Raw genomic sequence first — 16250 nt, forward strand, 5'->3', positions numbered from 1 at the left:
GTTTTAGAAGTACGGGTTTATCATGTGTTAAAATTGGGTAAATCCAGCCTCAGAGCAACAACACATAAATTACATTGTGAGTCAGTGTGCAAAATATTGATTGTGTGTAAAAACAATTTTTCCAATGTCAAAGGTGACTATCACCTTCAAGGGAAACAATAACACTGAGCGGATTTGGGCTGGTCTGGTCTTGTGAGTTGTATGCCTGCCTGCATCCTCTCATCTCTAGCAGATGGCGAGCGTCCTGAGCTCCACAGACCCCATGGGAACAGGAATTCGGGGAATGTTTTTGAACTGATAAGAAATGTTTTTCCTTTTATAGAAAGGTTCTGATTTCTAAGGCTCCTGGTATTTGCTGTTGACATGTAACTGATGGGGATGTTGTGTCCTGACACATCAGCGGGGTCGTGGATCGCTCCTGCGTTCTCGTGCAATCCTGTGCTGGAGGCTGTGCACACTTGTTTGCAGTTTCTATGACTTTTAGAAGTTTCGGCCATATACAGTACAGACCAAAAGTTTGGACACACCTCATTCAAAGAGTTTTCTTTATTTTCAGGACTCTGAAAATTGTAGATTCACATTGAAGGCATCAAAACTATGAATGAAAACATGTGGAATGAAATACTTAAAGTGTGAAATAACTGAAAATATGTCTTATATTCTAGGTTCTTCAAAGTAGCCACCTTTTGCTTTGATTACCGCTTTGCACATTCTTGGCATTCTCTTGATGAGCTTCAAGAGGTAGTCACTGGAAATGGTTTTCCAACAGTCTTGAAGGAGTTCCCAGAGATGCTTAGCACTTGTTGGCCCTTTTGCCTTCACTCTGCGGTCCAGCTCACCCCAAACCATCTCGATTGGGTTCAGGTCTGGTGACTGTGGAGGCCAGGTCATCTGGCGTAGCACCCCATCAATCTCCTTCTTAGTCAAATAGCCCTTACACAGCCTGGAGGTGTGTTTGGGGTCATTGTCCTGTTGAAAAATAAATGATGGTCCAACTAAACGCAAACCGGATGGAATAGCACGCTGCTGCAAGATGCTGTGGTAGCCATGCTGGTTCTGTATGCCTTCAGTTTTGAATAAACCCCTAACAGTGTCACCAGCAAATCCCCCCCCCCCACACCATCACACCTCCTCCTCCATGCTTCACGGTGGGAACCAGCCATGTAGAGTCCAAAGACACGGTGGTTGGATCCAAAGATCTCAAATTTGGACTCATCAGACCAAAGCACAGATTTCCACTGATCTAATGTCCATTCCTTGTGTTCTTTAGCCCAAACAAGTCTCTTCTGCTTGTTGCCTGTCCTTAGCAGTGGTTTCCTAGCAGCTATTTTACCATGAAGGCTGCTGCATAAAGTCTCCTCTTAACAGTTGTTCTAGAGATGAGAAGGTGTGTCCAAACTTTTGGTCTGTACTGTATCTACATACTGCGCTGCCACTAAAAATGTAATGGACACCTTGCCGTGGTTGATGGGCTCTCATCAAGTTACCAAATTATGCACTAAGTACCTTCATTTTTACAGTATATTAAATTCAAATTTCATATGTCCATTGTTGACCAATATTTTGTGCTGTTTTCTGTGTTTGTGTCACTCTTTACTGCAATTCTGGCATTCTATTATTTCCACTAGTCCTCAGTAAGACCTGTCCGGCTGTGGACATTTGCACGCTTTCCCCTGTGTCATGCGACGCTGCTCTTGTGACATCAGCAGATTCCAGTTCCTCGGTAATCAGAGCCAGACATGACTTCATGGGGATAATGCCGAAAACTTGAAGCCATTTAAAACAACTTTATGGGGGGTGGGAGGATGACGAGATCTTTTCATCCGGAATCCCCTGAGTAAACAGGACTGACGGCCAAATAATAACAAAAAAACTTCTATGGCTTTGTGCTTTAATTTTTCACATTTTCAAAGACACGGACTTAATGTGTCGCAGCTGAGAGTTTGCTACAATTGTATCCAGTCTTCTGTGAACTGAACCAGGACTGGGCTGATACATTGTAGCAAGCTCAATTGAGAAGGAGCTGGTGGAGGATCCGATTGTATCGACGTTTTCTGTGAACTAAACAGTCTGGAATCAGGAATGCGCTGATACATTGTAGCAAACTCAATTTAGAAAGATTTTTTGCTGATGGATTCCACTGGCAGAGGATACAATTGTGAGCTGAACAGTCTGGAAACAGGAATGCTCTGATACATTGTAGCAAACTCAATTTAGAAACCTTTTGTTCTGATGGCTTAATCTGGAGGATCTGATTGTATCTAGTCTTCTGTGAGCTAAACAGTCTGGAATCAGAACTGCACTGATACATTGTAGCAAACTCAATTTAGAAAGATTTTGTGCTGATGGATTAATGTGGCGGAGAATCTGATTGTATCCGGTTTTCTGTGAGCTATACAGTCTGGAAGTAGAACTGCACTGATACATTGTAACAAACTCAATTGAGAAAGATTTTGTGCTGATGGATTCAGCTGGCGGAGGATCCGATTGTATCCACGTCTTCTGTGAGCTAAACAGTCTGGAATCAGGACTGCACTGATACATTGTAACAAACTCAATTGAGAAAGATTTTGTACTGATGGACTCCGCTGGCGGAGGATCCGATTTGTATCCAGTCTTGGATACAAGATTTTGTGCTGATGGATTCAGCTGGTGGAGAATACAATTGTATGCACGTCTTAAGTGAGCTAAACCGTCTGGAATCTGTACTGTGCTGATACATTGTAACAAACTCAATTGAGAAAGATTTTGTGCTGATGGATTCCGCTGGCGGAGGATACGAATGTAACCACATCTTCTGTGAGCTAAACAGTCTGGAATCAGGACTGCAGTGATACATTGTAACAAACTCATTTGCAGACCATAGGAGCCAATTCAGCTGATGTACGAACAAGCAGAATGTGGCAAACCCTCCTAATAGAGATGGCCACAGTCCAGGTGCACGGTGCTGATGATACAGCCACACAACCTCCACACTAGAAGGAAGGGGCGGCTGTTTAGCATAGGACAGGCACAGTGATAAGGCTACTTTCACACTTGTGTTGAACGGTATCCGTTGCATTGCGTTGTGTAACGGATGCTGCAAAACAACGCAATCCGTTTTGTTTTTTTTACAGTTTTACCGTCGGCAGACTATTGTGAACGATCAGCCGATCACTCACAGTAGTCGGCCGCCGGGTGATCAGCCAATCACTCACAGTAGCCGGCCGCAGGCTGATCAGCCGATCACTCACAGTAGCCGGGTGATCAGCCGGTCACGCACAGTAGCCGGCTGATCAGCTGATCACTCACAGTAGCCGGCCGCCGGGTGATCAGCTGATCGTTCGGTCGCCGACAATGTGTGCGGCGGGCGGAGTGCGAAGTGGGTGGAGCCGAGCGGGGCCATGGCTGAGGACGTCAGTGCCGCGGAGACAGCATCGCTGGGGGACAGGTGTGTGAGTGTGTGCGTGGGTATATACATACGGAATGCGGGAGGGGGCGGAGCCGAGCTGGGAAGTGTCGGGCTCCCGGCACACGTAACCAGGGTTCCTTGGTTACCCGATGTGTACCCTGGTTACGGGTGGAGGGAGCTAGAGAAAGCATGCGCAGTGAAATCCAAAGGAATCCGCTGCTCAAAAAAAGTTACATGCTGCGTTCCTTTCGCCCAACGCAGCGTCAAAATAACGATGCTGCATCGTCCAGCGGATGCAACGCTGACACTTGCGTCATCCATACAAGTCTATGGAGAATAGCATGGTGCGTTAACGGACTGCGCTATTTTCCATAGTGACGGACTCCGCTGAACGCAAGTGTGAAAGTTCCCTAAGGCTTGCATTGGGAGCCCGTCATATAGATGAGTGCGATGCTCAGTGTCTTTCTGTGCATACATCATCTGAATTGGTTCCTATGATCTGTGATTTTTTTTTTTTTTTTTTTTTTTTTATATTGTTCTATGTGGTTTTTCCAAATAATTGAGTGTGGGGGCCCGCGGGTGTGAGAATCCGTGACGGGGGCTTAAGTGTGCATGTCCTATGCTAAACAGCCGCCCCTCCCCTCTAGCGTGGAGGTTTGAGCGGCTGTTTCATCAGCATCGTGCACCTGGGCTGCGGCCATCTTTATTAGGAGGGTTTGCCACATTCTGTGTGTGCATACATCATCTGAATTGGCTCCTATGGTCTGTGGATTTTTTTTATATATAGTTCTATGTGGGTTTTTTCAAACAAACTCAATTGAGAAGAAAGATTTTGTGCTGATGGATTCAGCTGGCGGAGGATCTGATTGTATCAGTCTTCTGTGAGCTAAACAGTCTGGAATCAGGACTGCGCTGATACATTGTAGCAAACTCAATTGAGAAGATGTTATGTTGATGGATTCAGCTGGCGGAGGATCCGATTGTATCCACGTCTTCTGTGAGCTAAACAGTCTATAATCATGACTGCACTGATTCTTGTAAATTGCATTTGCTACAATGTATCAGCGCAGTCCTGATTCCAGACTGTTTAGCTCACAGAAAACTGGATACAATCGGATCCTCCGCCAGCGGAATCCATCAGCACAAAATCTTTCTTGTAAATTGCATTTGCTACAATGTAAGATTTTGTGCTGATGGATTCCGCTGGCGGAGGATCCGATTGTATCCACGTCTGTGTTGAGGTTTTTAGCCTCGGAAGAAATCCATTTGTAGCAGAAATTTGAAAAAGTTTAAAAACGTCGTCAGTTACAAAGTTGTATATTTTTTTTTTTTTTTTTTTTTTTTTTTAAGAATCTGAAGACTTTTCTAACTTTGAAATATCACAAATCATTGCGCATTACTACGGCAAATGGCCCAACGGCCGTTATCGCTCACGTAGGAGTTGGTGTCCTACCGGGGTGACCACCACACATAATGTCCTAAACGTGACATCAGTCCCGGCTCTGAATCAATCACAAGATCTTGTTGTACCCAAAATGTAGAAAACAATCAATCCCACGCATGACGGCAAAACGCACAAACAGTAATTAGGCAGCGGCGCTGTCAGGACACTGATTAATATGTGCAGAACACTGGCAGCTGCTCCGCTCCAACTGGATCAGAAAATGCCGCCACTGCCAAAAAAGATGAAGGTCACGCGGGGGTGAGCTGTGGTGCTTTTAGTTTCACAGGAGGAAGAAAAATCAAGAATTTTCGCTGAGGATTTTAGATTTCATGTATTTTAATTACTATTATTGATTATCTATCATCATCATATACTGTACCGCCACCTTGTACACACGGCATATCCACAAAAACACTGCCCCGCCTTAAATTTCTTCACAACCAAGGCGTGGTATCACTAAGGCTACTTTCACACATCAGTTTTCTGCATTCAGGCACAATCCTTTTTTTTTTTTTTTTTTTTCCTGATCCAACGGATCCGGCAAAAAATGTAAAAACCGGATCCATTTTTTTATCGGATCCGTTTTCCCGGATGCTTAAAAAACTGATTTGTTGCATGCGTAAAAAAACGGATCCGTTGGATCCGTTTTGCATCCGTTTTGTCCGTTTTTTCTTTTTGTTTTTTTTTTTTTTTTTGCTGGATCCATTTTTTCAAAACATTGGAGCATGCTCAGTTTACAAAAACGGATCCAGCAGCCGCATCCGTTTTTTGCCGCATTACGCCGGATCTGGCGTCCATAGGCTTCCATTGTAGAACGCGCCGGATCCGGCGCGATGCGTTTTTTTTTGCCGGACAAAAAAAGTTACACGATACGTTCCCTCCGGCCGCCGCTTTAGGCAATTATGACGGATCCGGCAAAAGCCGGATGCAACGCAAGGCCATCAGGCACAATCCGGCGCTAATACAAATCAATGGGGATAAAACGGATCCGGCGCCGACTGTTTTACCCGTTTTTTTTCCGGATTGTGCCTGATGGAAAAAAACTGATGTGTGAAAGTAGACTAATTTCGTCAAGGATTTACTAAGATTCTGTATTTTTGACACCTCAGGAGCTGCACTCCTAAATCTGCTCTTTGCTAATGGAAATAATGACCAAGCTTTTCTACATGTCTGACTGATTTACTATAATATACTTCTCTGTGTTGTAATGCATTCTTGTTTTGTTTTTTGTTTTTTTTGTTACTAGAATGCAGATGCAGGTCTGCACAATTGGCTCATTTCCCGATGAGAAGGAATAGTAAAGCAATTTATTTTGTAGACCTCATGCATGTGACCAAATTTGTGCTGATTTCCCCAAGTGAGCGCATTATGCATGCATTGAATATTAAATTACATTATATTCTAGATTTTAGAATTTATTTAAATTTGTTTTGCAAATTTTTTTTTATTGGAGGCATCATATCACTCCAAGTTGTGAACACAGGACCGTATCCCATTTATTCTTTGCGCTTTCATTTTATTCCTTTTCTTCTTCTAGGAACCATAACTGTTTTTTATGTTGATATACAGTTTTTGTCAAAAGTTTTGACACCCCGATTCATGCAGTGATTTTCCTTGTTGCTATTGGAATGTGCACAATTTTGATTCAGACTTTGAGCAGCAAAGCCATAAACTACGGCCTCATTCAGACGTCTGTATTTTGAAAAATAGCCCAATTTTTGTTAACTTCTTTTGATCAGATTGTGGTACAAATATCAGTTTTTCTTGTACATGGAGAGAGAAAAAAAAGATTCTCCACTTTCTCCTATGTGACAGTCCGTGAAAATGTCATCCAAGTGGAGTCTGATTTATTTATTTTTTTTTTTTTTTTTTTTTTCATAGACCGGTATTGCCGATTTTCATCCTTTCAAAGTCTGACATATCTCCATGATTTTGCGTTGGCTGTTGGGCCTGTCAAAAAACACGGGGATATGGATAGCCCCATAGATGATCATTGGTACAGGGTCATCAGAAATGCACCCACCCCCACCATTACACCTCACATTAAATGTATCTAGAGAGCACCACACATGTAGAAACTATCCAATCACCTTTTGTGCATCTCACAAAGACATGCCATTTGGTGCCAAAATCTGAATTTGATTCATCCGACCACAGTAGAGATGTTCACTGATCTAATGTCCCGTCCTTCTGTTGCTCAGCCCAAAAACTCTTTTCCTCAGTGATCGCTTCTTTGCAGCTATTCAACCATAAATACCTGCTTCTCCAGTCTCCTATGGACAGCTAAATTGATATGTATCTGCTACTTGATGTCTGTGTGTCATTTATGACGGATGTTATCTGAGGTGCTGTCAGTTTACGTTTTCTGAGGCTGGTAACTTTGATGAACTTATCCTCTGCAGCAGAGGTCATTTTTGCTTTTCCTTGCCTGGGATGATCCTTATCAGGTCCAGTTTCATCATAATGAACAATGGTTTTCATGACTGCTCCTGAGGATACCTGCAAGTCTGTAGTGAATTTTAAAATAATGACTGACTGTTGTTTCTCTTTACTTAGTTGAGTGGTTTAGACCATATTCTGCCTTAGAACAGTTGTGGGGTAGGGCCGTATTTACAATCTGAATACTCCAATAAGAAGGAAAAGCATTTAAGGGGATCGGTCAAGTGATTTTGTAATACAATACTAATGTTATCTTTAGGTCTGAAGGAGACCTTTCAGGATCAGTAAGTTTTTTAATGCCCTCCCTCTTCCTGCTATCTTGTTGTAAACATATGTAAATACAAACTTCATATACCCTGCTCCCTCCTCTTAGGGTACCTTCACACTTAGCGATGCAGCAGCGATCCGACCAGCGATCTGACCTGGTAAGGATCGCTGCTGCATCGCTACATGGTCGCTGGTGAGCTGTCAAACAGGCAGATCTCACCAGCGACCAGTGAACAGCCCCCAGCCAGCAGCGACGTGCAAGCGACGCTGCGCTTGCACGGAGCCGCCGTCTGGAAGCTGCGGAGACTGGTAACTAAGGGGTGCTTCACACACAGCGATCTCGCTGCCGAGATCGCTGCTGAGTCACGCTTTTTGTGACGCAGCAGTGACCTCATTAGCGATCTCGCTGTGTGTGACACTGAGCAGCGATCTGGCCCCTGCTGCGAGATCGCTGCTCGTTACACACAGCCCTGGTTCGTTTTCTTCAAAGCCGCTCTCCTGCTGTGACACACAGATCGCTGTGTGTGACAGCAAGAGAGCGACAAATGAAGCGAGCAGGGAGCAGGAGCCGGCGTCTGACAGCTGAGGTAAGCTGTATCCAAGATAAACATCGGGTAACCAAGGTGGTTACCCGATATTTACCTTAGTTACCAGCCTCTGCAGCTCTCACGCTGCCTGTGCTGCCGGCTCCGGCTCTCTGCACATGTAGCTGCTGTACACATCGGGTTAATTAACACGATGTGTACAGCAGCTAGGAGAGCAAGGAGCCAGCGCTAAGCAGTGTGCGCGGCTCCCTGCTCTCTGCACATGTAGCTGCATTACACATCGGGTTAATTAACCCGATGTGTACTGTAGCTAGGAGAGCAAGGAGCCAGCGCTCAGTGTGCGCGGCTCCCTGCTCCCTGCTCACACTGGTAACTAATGTAAACATCGGGTAACCATACCCGATGTTTACCTTAGTTACCAGTCTCCGCAGCTTCCAGACGGCGGCTCCGTGCAAGCGCAGCGTCGCTTGCACGTCGCTGCTGGCTGGGGGCTGTTCACTGGTCGCTGGTGAGATCTGCCTGTTTGACAGCTCACCAGCGACCATGTAGCGATGCAGCAGCGATCCTGACCAGGTCAGATCGCTGGTCGGATCGCTGCTGCATCGCTAAGTGTGAAGGTACCCTAAGGTAAACATCGGGTATGGTTACCCGATGTTTACATTAGTTACCAGTGTGAGCAGGGAGCAGGGAGCCGCGCACACTGAGCGCTGGCTCCTTGCTCTCCTAGCTACAGTACACATCGGGTTAATTAACCCGATGTGTAATGCAGCTACATGTGCAGAGAGCAGGGAGCCGCGCACACTGAGCGCTGGCTCCTTGCTCTCCTAGCTACAGTACACATCGGGTTAATTAACCCGATGTGTAATGCAGCTACATGTGCAGAGAGCAGGGAGCCGCGCACACTGAGCGCTGGCTCCTTGCTCTCCTAGCTGCTGTACACATCGGGTTAATTAACCCGATGTGTACAGCAGCTACATGTGCAGAGAGCCGGAGCCGGCAGCACAGGCAGCGTGAGAGCTGCAGAGGCTGGTAACTAAGGTAAATATCGGGTAACCACCTTGGTTACCCGATGTTTATCTTGGATACAGCTTACCTCAGCTGTCAGACGCCGGCTCCTGCTCCCTGCTCGCTTCATTTGTCGCTCTCTTGCTGTCACACACAGCGATCTGTGTGTCACAGCAGGAGAGCGGCTTTGAAGAAAACGAACCAGGGCTGTGTGTAACGAGCAGCGATCTCGCAGCAGGGGCCAGATCGCTGCTCAGTGTCACACACAGCGAGATCGCTAATGAGGTCACTGCTGCGTCACAAAAAGCGTGACTCAGCAGCGATCTCGGCAGCGATCTCGCTGTGTGTGAAGCACCCCTTACCTCTCAGTGCTGGCATCAATGATAGTAAATCTAAAGAGAATTTGCACTGCTGCCCCCACCCATACTCCCTCCCACCTCTCAGCAGTGATAGTGAATGCATGGAGAGGGGGGAGCACTTAACATGTAAATTGTATTTATATACTTGACTAGTGTGCACCAGACAGTGAATTCTAAAGAGCATACAGTAAGATAACAGGATAAGGTAGACCAATAAAAGTAACTGATCCTGAAAGGTCTCCTTAATCCCTATTTAAAGATAAAATTAGTATTGTACAACAAAATCATCTGACATATTTGCTTTAAGCATAAATGTACAGTGCCCTGAATTAATAAAGGAAGGTCTCCTGTGCGGGATCGTCATCTGTTGATCACAGTGTAAATTGGTATAAAGTCTCTTGATCTGGAGGTTTTAGTACCAAGTGAAAGGGAAGGGAATCCCTGCATCTAGGGAAAGGTGAGATGGTGACCACTGACCAAACCTACTGCTGAGCCTTGGGGTCCATCACCAGTCTAGATAGGTTTCGCACCTATGCACCAAGCCAGATACCTGACCCTAGAGCTGAGTGCTAGATAGGGAAGGGGTGGGATGAGCTCTTTGTCAACTCACTAAACACTAAAGAAGATACAGGGGGAAAGCACATGAGCAACTTATCTTCAGATGCCTCAGGGAGAAGTTCAGCAAAAAACAGCATCGATCATACAGATGAGTGCAAGCCACCTGCTTGCATTCAGCACTTGTGAAGGAACTGAATATCACCAGCACAAGTCCAGGGAAAATGAGAACATTTAAATCCAAGGGGGAATACAGATGATTAGCAGCTGAAAGGAAGAGGAGCTCCGCTGGGTCCTAAAGGGAAAAGGATGAAAACCCAGTAGAAGTGATGCCCAATCCACTGAATACTAATAGCTGTAAGAATAGAAAGTCAGGGAGCATTTTATGCAGCACTAAGTATGGGGAAATGAGGGTTTATATATAAACACAAAGGAAGTGCTGATGACAAGCAACTGAAAGTATGAGGAACTCTGCAGGGTCCTAATGAGAAAGGGATGAAAACAAGCAGAGGAAATACATATGATACCAAATACACCAAGCAGGAATAATAGAAGGTCAGGGACCATTTTGCGCAGCTAAACACTGTGACCTTCTATTGCCGGACACCACAGGACTGGGACAGGAGGACCTATCCTGTCCCGCATTACACACACAACCTATGGGTATGAATGGACAATGTGTAATGCCTCATTTTGCCTGCAGGGTTGCTGTTCAGAACCTTTGTTTCCCCCAAATTACAGCCAATCACCGGAGGTCCCAGCAGGAGCTGCTTTTCCCCGAGGGATCCTACTAATAAGTAGGAAACGTCCACAATGAAGAACCCTTTAAAGCGTAGCTGAATTTTCACCATGTAATGCTGTGTACTCTTCTGAATTTTAGGGAAATTATGGTTGTCGAAAGGAAGTCATTAGGGAAATTGATGAATAATTAGTGGGTTTTGTGCCTGCAGAGTTATGAATACAGCTCTGGAGGAGACTAGAACTTTTGTAACAACTCAATGCAGGATAAATCCAATATTTGCTAAGTTGATACTTAGTATAACAGTATACGGCAGAACTGATCCTAAGCTTTAGAGAGTATTTCCTTGAATTCTGAGTCGTGTTGGGTAACGTCACATTTTATCCTCCAGACATCACTGACTCTTTCTCCGATGATGGAAAAATGATGACTGCGCCCTGACTAGTTCCTCCGTCCCATATTATTTCTGGTCATTGGTTTTATAGGAAAATGACTGAAAGTGCAGGAAAATATTAGTGTTTGGATATAGACTGCCTGTCCTTGAGCAACATGAGCAATCCTTCAATAACATCCTCTATCTAGAATACCCAACACTTCATTATAAATGTGTATAAGGGGGTCCTCGAATCCATAATTTAGAGCAGAGGACTGTTGTGAATTCATTTGGATTGGATTCTAGTTTGGGGCTCCCTCTTGTGGTCAGTGCTGGGAGTGGAGTTGGCTTGCTGAATGGAAATCAGACAGCTGAGGATGATTGGCAATCAGGTGGTTCTGACTGTTCCTATATAACGAAGTAGTGTTCTCTTGTTCCTGGCCGGTGCTCAATGTTGTCTCCTGTGTGCTAAGGACATCCTGAAGCCAGTCCTTCCTTCTGTGTCTACCAGAACTCCTTTCAGATAAGTTTGTTATTTGTACCTCTGCTGGTGGTTTCCACTTTCTTGTTGTTTTTCTGTTTAAGGCACTAAGGCTTATTTCCTGATTTTTGCCTGTGTGAAGTTCTGGGTGTAGTTGGATCATTCCCTGCTTCGAATGTCTGTGTACCTTGCTCCATATTCTGCTATGTATTTTGTTTTGTACTAATTTCAGTGCCTCCACTATGTTAGTGTTTTGTTTGGATCCCAGTAACACCAGAGTACTGATATAGTGGGGGCAGAACCCGTGTGGGCTCAGTATTTTTCCATTTCAGGCATGCTGGTTCTTTTTCTAGGGTATTGCACGGCTGCAGACAGTGCTCTTTTCTGTCCTTTCAGAGTTATATAGTATGGGCCTCATCTTTGCTGAATCTGTTTTCTACCTGTGTAATGTGTTTTCCTACATCACCGTAATCTTTACATGTGGGGGGCTATCTATATCTTTGGGGACTGCTCCGAGGCAGATTAGCCTTTCCTATATTTCTCTCTGTAGGAATAATTAGTTCTCCGGCTGTGTCGAGGTGACCAGGCCATCGTAGGCTCGTCCCACGGCTACTTCTAGTTGTGTGTTAGTGTTAGGTCTGCAGTTCGCTGAGATGCCAACCACTCTGGTACATTCTGGGTTTCCTAGTTTTTTGTCCTTTTTTTGCGGTCACTGAATCATAACCGAGGACCCTTCCTCCGCTTTCAACAACTTGTAATCTCTGTCTCCAGAATGTCCTACTCCCAAGATCCTCCTTGTGTAAAAGTGTAGGGAGGGTAGGGGGCAGAGGAGGGGGATGCAGCTGCAGGACACATAGACTTACATTGCCGATTTTGATCCAACACTCTTACTTATTCTACTTCTGTTCAGACCATTTATTTCTTTAGATTTGGTAACAATCTCTTTTATGTTTCTCTACAGGAGAACCAACCTGGGACCCAGTTGGATCCATAACCAGATCTTCCTACAACAATCCTGAAGACTTGCATCTATTCGCCAAGGAGTTCCAGCTGTTGGTGACCATGAAGGTGTCTTATCTGGAGGATCTGTGACAGTGTGGCATATACATAAGGACAGAACGTGGCCATTTTTTTGAACACTACTACAGGGCCCCTTTAAGTGATCGCTTTGGCCAACGCAAATCATGGTTGCCTTAAAGCACAGAAATCTGAAGCTGTTCACCCTTGCCTTGGCGCTCTTTGCCATCACCATCATGTCGTTCCTTCTAAACTATACCCAGAATTCTGGCCTCGTCCTATGGAACCCCGAGAAATACTTCAGGTTCTCGGGGCCGATTATCCGATTCATGACGTCCGTTCGGAGGCCGTGCAGCTGCGAGACCTGTGTGTCCGAGGCCGAAAACTCTGTATGGTTCGATGAAAGATTCAATTACACGATCCCTCCATTAATGACGAAACAGAGCAATATGGTGTCCGAGATTACATACAAGTGGTGGACGGTGAGTGACCTCGTAATATAACTGCAATATGGGAGACAAGAAATATACTGTAATAATGTGATAAGGATATCTTACTACAAAATAGGCAGTATTATAGTAGATGTATTCTTGTACATAGGGGCAGTATTATAGTAGTTATATTCTTGTACATCGGGGGCAGTATTATAGTAGTAGTAGTATTCTTGTACATAGGGGGCAGTATTTTAGCAGTTATATTCTTATACATAGGGGCAGTATTATAGTAGTTATATTCTTGTACATAGGGGGCAGTATTATAGTAGTTATATTCTTGTACATAGGGGGCAGTATTATAGTAGTAGTATTCTTGTACATAGGGGGCGGTATTTTAGCAGTTATATTCTTATACATAGGGGCAGTATTATTGTAGTTATATTCTTGTACATAGGGGGCAGTATTATAGTAGATGTATTCTTGTACATAGGGGCAGTATTATAGTAGTTATATTCTTATACATAGGGGCAGTATTATAGTAGTTATATTCTTGTACATAGGGGGCAGTATTATAGTAGTTATATTCTTGTACATAGGGGGCAGTACTATAGTAGTATTATTCTTGTACATAGGGGGCAGTATTTTAGCAGTTATATTCTTATACATAGGGGCAGTATTATAGTAGTTATATTCTTGTACATAGGGGTAGTATTATAGTAGTTATATTCTTGTACATAGGAGCAGTATTATAGTAGTTATATTCTTGTACATAGGAGCAGTATTATAGTAGTTATATTCTTGTATATAGGGGGCAGTATTATAGTAGATGTATTCTTGTACATAGGGGCAGTATTATAGTAGTTATATTCTTGTACATTGGGGGCAGTATTATAGTAGTAGTATTCTTGTACATAGGAATAGTATTATAGTAGTTATATTCTTGTACATAGGGGCAGTATTATAGTAGTTATATTCTTGTACATAGGGGCAGTATTATAGTAGTTATATTCTTGTACATAGAAGCAGTATTATAGTAGTTATATTCTTGTACATAGGAGCAGTATTATAGTAGTTATATTCTTGTACATAGGAGCAGTATTATAGCAGTTATATTCTTGTACATGGGGGCAGTATTATAGTAGTTATATTCTTGTACATAGGAGCAGTATTATAGTAGTTATATTCTTGTACATAGGGGCAGTATTATAGTAGTTATATTCTTGTACATAGGAGGCAGTATTATAGTAGTTATATTCTTGTACATAGGGGCAGTATTATAGTAGTTATATTCTTGTACATGGGGGCAGTATTATAGTAGTTATATTCTTGTACATAGGAGCAGTATTATAGTAGTTATATTCTTGTACATAGAGGCAGTATTATAGTAGTTATATTCTTGTACATAGGAGGCAGTATTATAGCAGTTATATTCTTGTACATAGGAGCAGTATTATAGTAGTTATATTCTTGTACACAAGTCTCAGTGGTATAGTAATTATATTAGCCGTTTAGTATGGAGGGTTTTTGCAGCCCATGTCCTGTTTTTCTCGTTTTCCTGTATTTTGCACACCTCTGTTGCGCGGTCGTTCTCTCTTCCCTTATTGGCTTGTTTTTGCAGTTAGTCAGTTCTGGTTCTGGTGTATGATTTAGGATGTGAGAAGATGTTGTCACGCAGTGTATGAATGTAACCAGTATAACACTTGTTTTCCGCCTACGCTGTGGCTTTGCCCTTCACACCTGCAGACTCAGACTATATGTCTTCTTATTTCGGTAATTGGCTGTCGGTGTCAGCGTGGAGGCAGCAGACGTGGCGCAGGTGCAGCTTCACTCATTCCTGCAGTTCATGTATTTGAGGAATCGTGGAGACGGCAGTGTCAGATTGTTACTCATTAGGCTAAAATAAATAGGAAACAAAAACTCAACAATTGTGGTTTTTAGGACTGAGATGTATAGATGGCACATAACAATATAAAGTTCGTAGAATGTAGCAGCCTATATACACCAACGAGGGGAGTATATACAGCTCTGATATACACCAACGAGGGGAGTACATACAGCTCTGGCAAAAGTTAAGACACCACTTCCAAATTGTCAGTTTTTCTGATTTTTCTCTTTATATTTTTGAGTAAAATGTAAATTCTTCTTTTATTCTATAAACTACTGACGTCGTCTCCGAATTTCCAAGTGATAAATTTTGTATTTATTTTCTAAAAATGAGTAATGGTGAAATAACAGAACAATGCACAAATAATGCAAAGAAAACAAGTTCATAATCATTTATACATAACAATACTAATAATGTTTTGCCTCAGGAAGATTCAGAAATCAATATTTTGTGGAATAACCATGATGTTTAATCCCAGCTTTCATGTGTCTTGGCTGCTTTCCACCAGTCTGTCACACGGCTTTTGGGTGACCTTATGCCACTCCTGGTGCAAAATGTAAGAAGTTCTTCGTTGATTGATGGCTTGTGACTATCCATTTTCCTAATGATTACTTCCAGAGGTTGTCAATGGGGTTCGGGTCTGGAGATTGGGCTGGCCATGACAGGGTTTTGATGTGTCCTTATGCCACTCCTGGTGCAACAATGTAAGCAGTTCTTCTTTTGTTTGATGGCTTGTGACTATCCATTTTTCCTAATCATTACATTCCAGGGGTTTTCAATGGGGTTCAGGTCTGGAGATTGGGCTGGTCATCACAGGGTTTTGATGTAGTGGTCCTTCATCCACACATCGATTGACCTAGCTGTGTGGCATGGCGCATTGACCTCCTGGAAAAAACAGTCCTCAAAGTTTGGGAACATTGCCTTAGCAGAAGGAAGCAACTGTTTTCCCAGGATAACCTTGTATGCGGCTTGATTCATACGTCCTTTATAGAGTTTAATCTGCCCAATTCCAGCCTTGCTGAAGCATCCCCAGATCATCACCGATCCTCCACCAAATTTCACAGTGGATGTAAGACACTGTGGCTTGTATGCCTCTCCAGGTCTCCGTCTAACCATTAGACTACCAAGTGTTGGGCAAAGCTGAAAAGTAGGTAAAGAAAATTCAACAAACATCTTTGCGAAGGACGTATGAATCAAGCCGCATACAAGGTTATCCTGGAAAAACAGTTGCTTCCTTCTGCTCAGGCAATGTTCCCCAAGTCTGAGGACTGGTTTTTCCAGCAGGACAATGCGCCATGCCACACAGCTAGGTCAAT

General features: G+C 43.6%; 1 protein-coding gene across 1 annotated transcript in view; it reads left to right on the forward strand.

Annotated features, from left to right (window-relative positions):
- The window catches only part of ST3GAL1 (ST3 beta-galactoside alpha-2,3-sialyltransferase 1), a 63232-nt gene that overhangs the window by 15989 nt on the left and 30993 nt on the right, over positions 1 to 16250 (forward strand). The window contains exon 2 of the mRNA XM_075316182.1: positions 12560 to 13097. Within this exon, the coding sequence (XP_075172297.1) occupies positions 12783 to 13097 (315 nt within the window). The 5' untranslated portion in view covers positions 12560 to 12782. The remainder of the gene's footprint in view (positions 1 to 12559; positions 13098 to 16250) is intronic.

The sequence above is a fragment of the Anomaloglossus baeobatrachus genome, chromosome 6 (genome assembly GCF_048569485.1).
Source record: "Anomaloglossus baeobatrachus isolate aAnoBae1 chromosome 6, aAnoBae1.hap1, whole genome shotgun sequence".
Taxonomy (NCBI): domain Eukaryota; kingdom Metazoa; phylum Chordata; class Amphibia; order Anura; family Aromobatidae; genus Anomaloglossus; species Anomaloglossus baeobatrachus.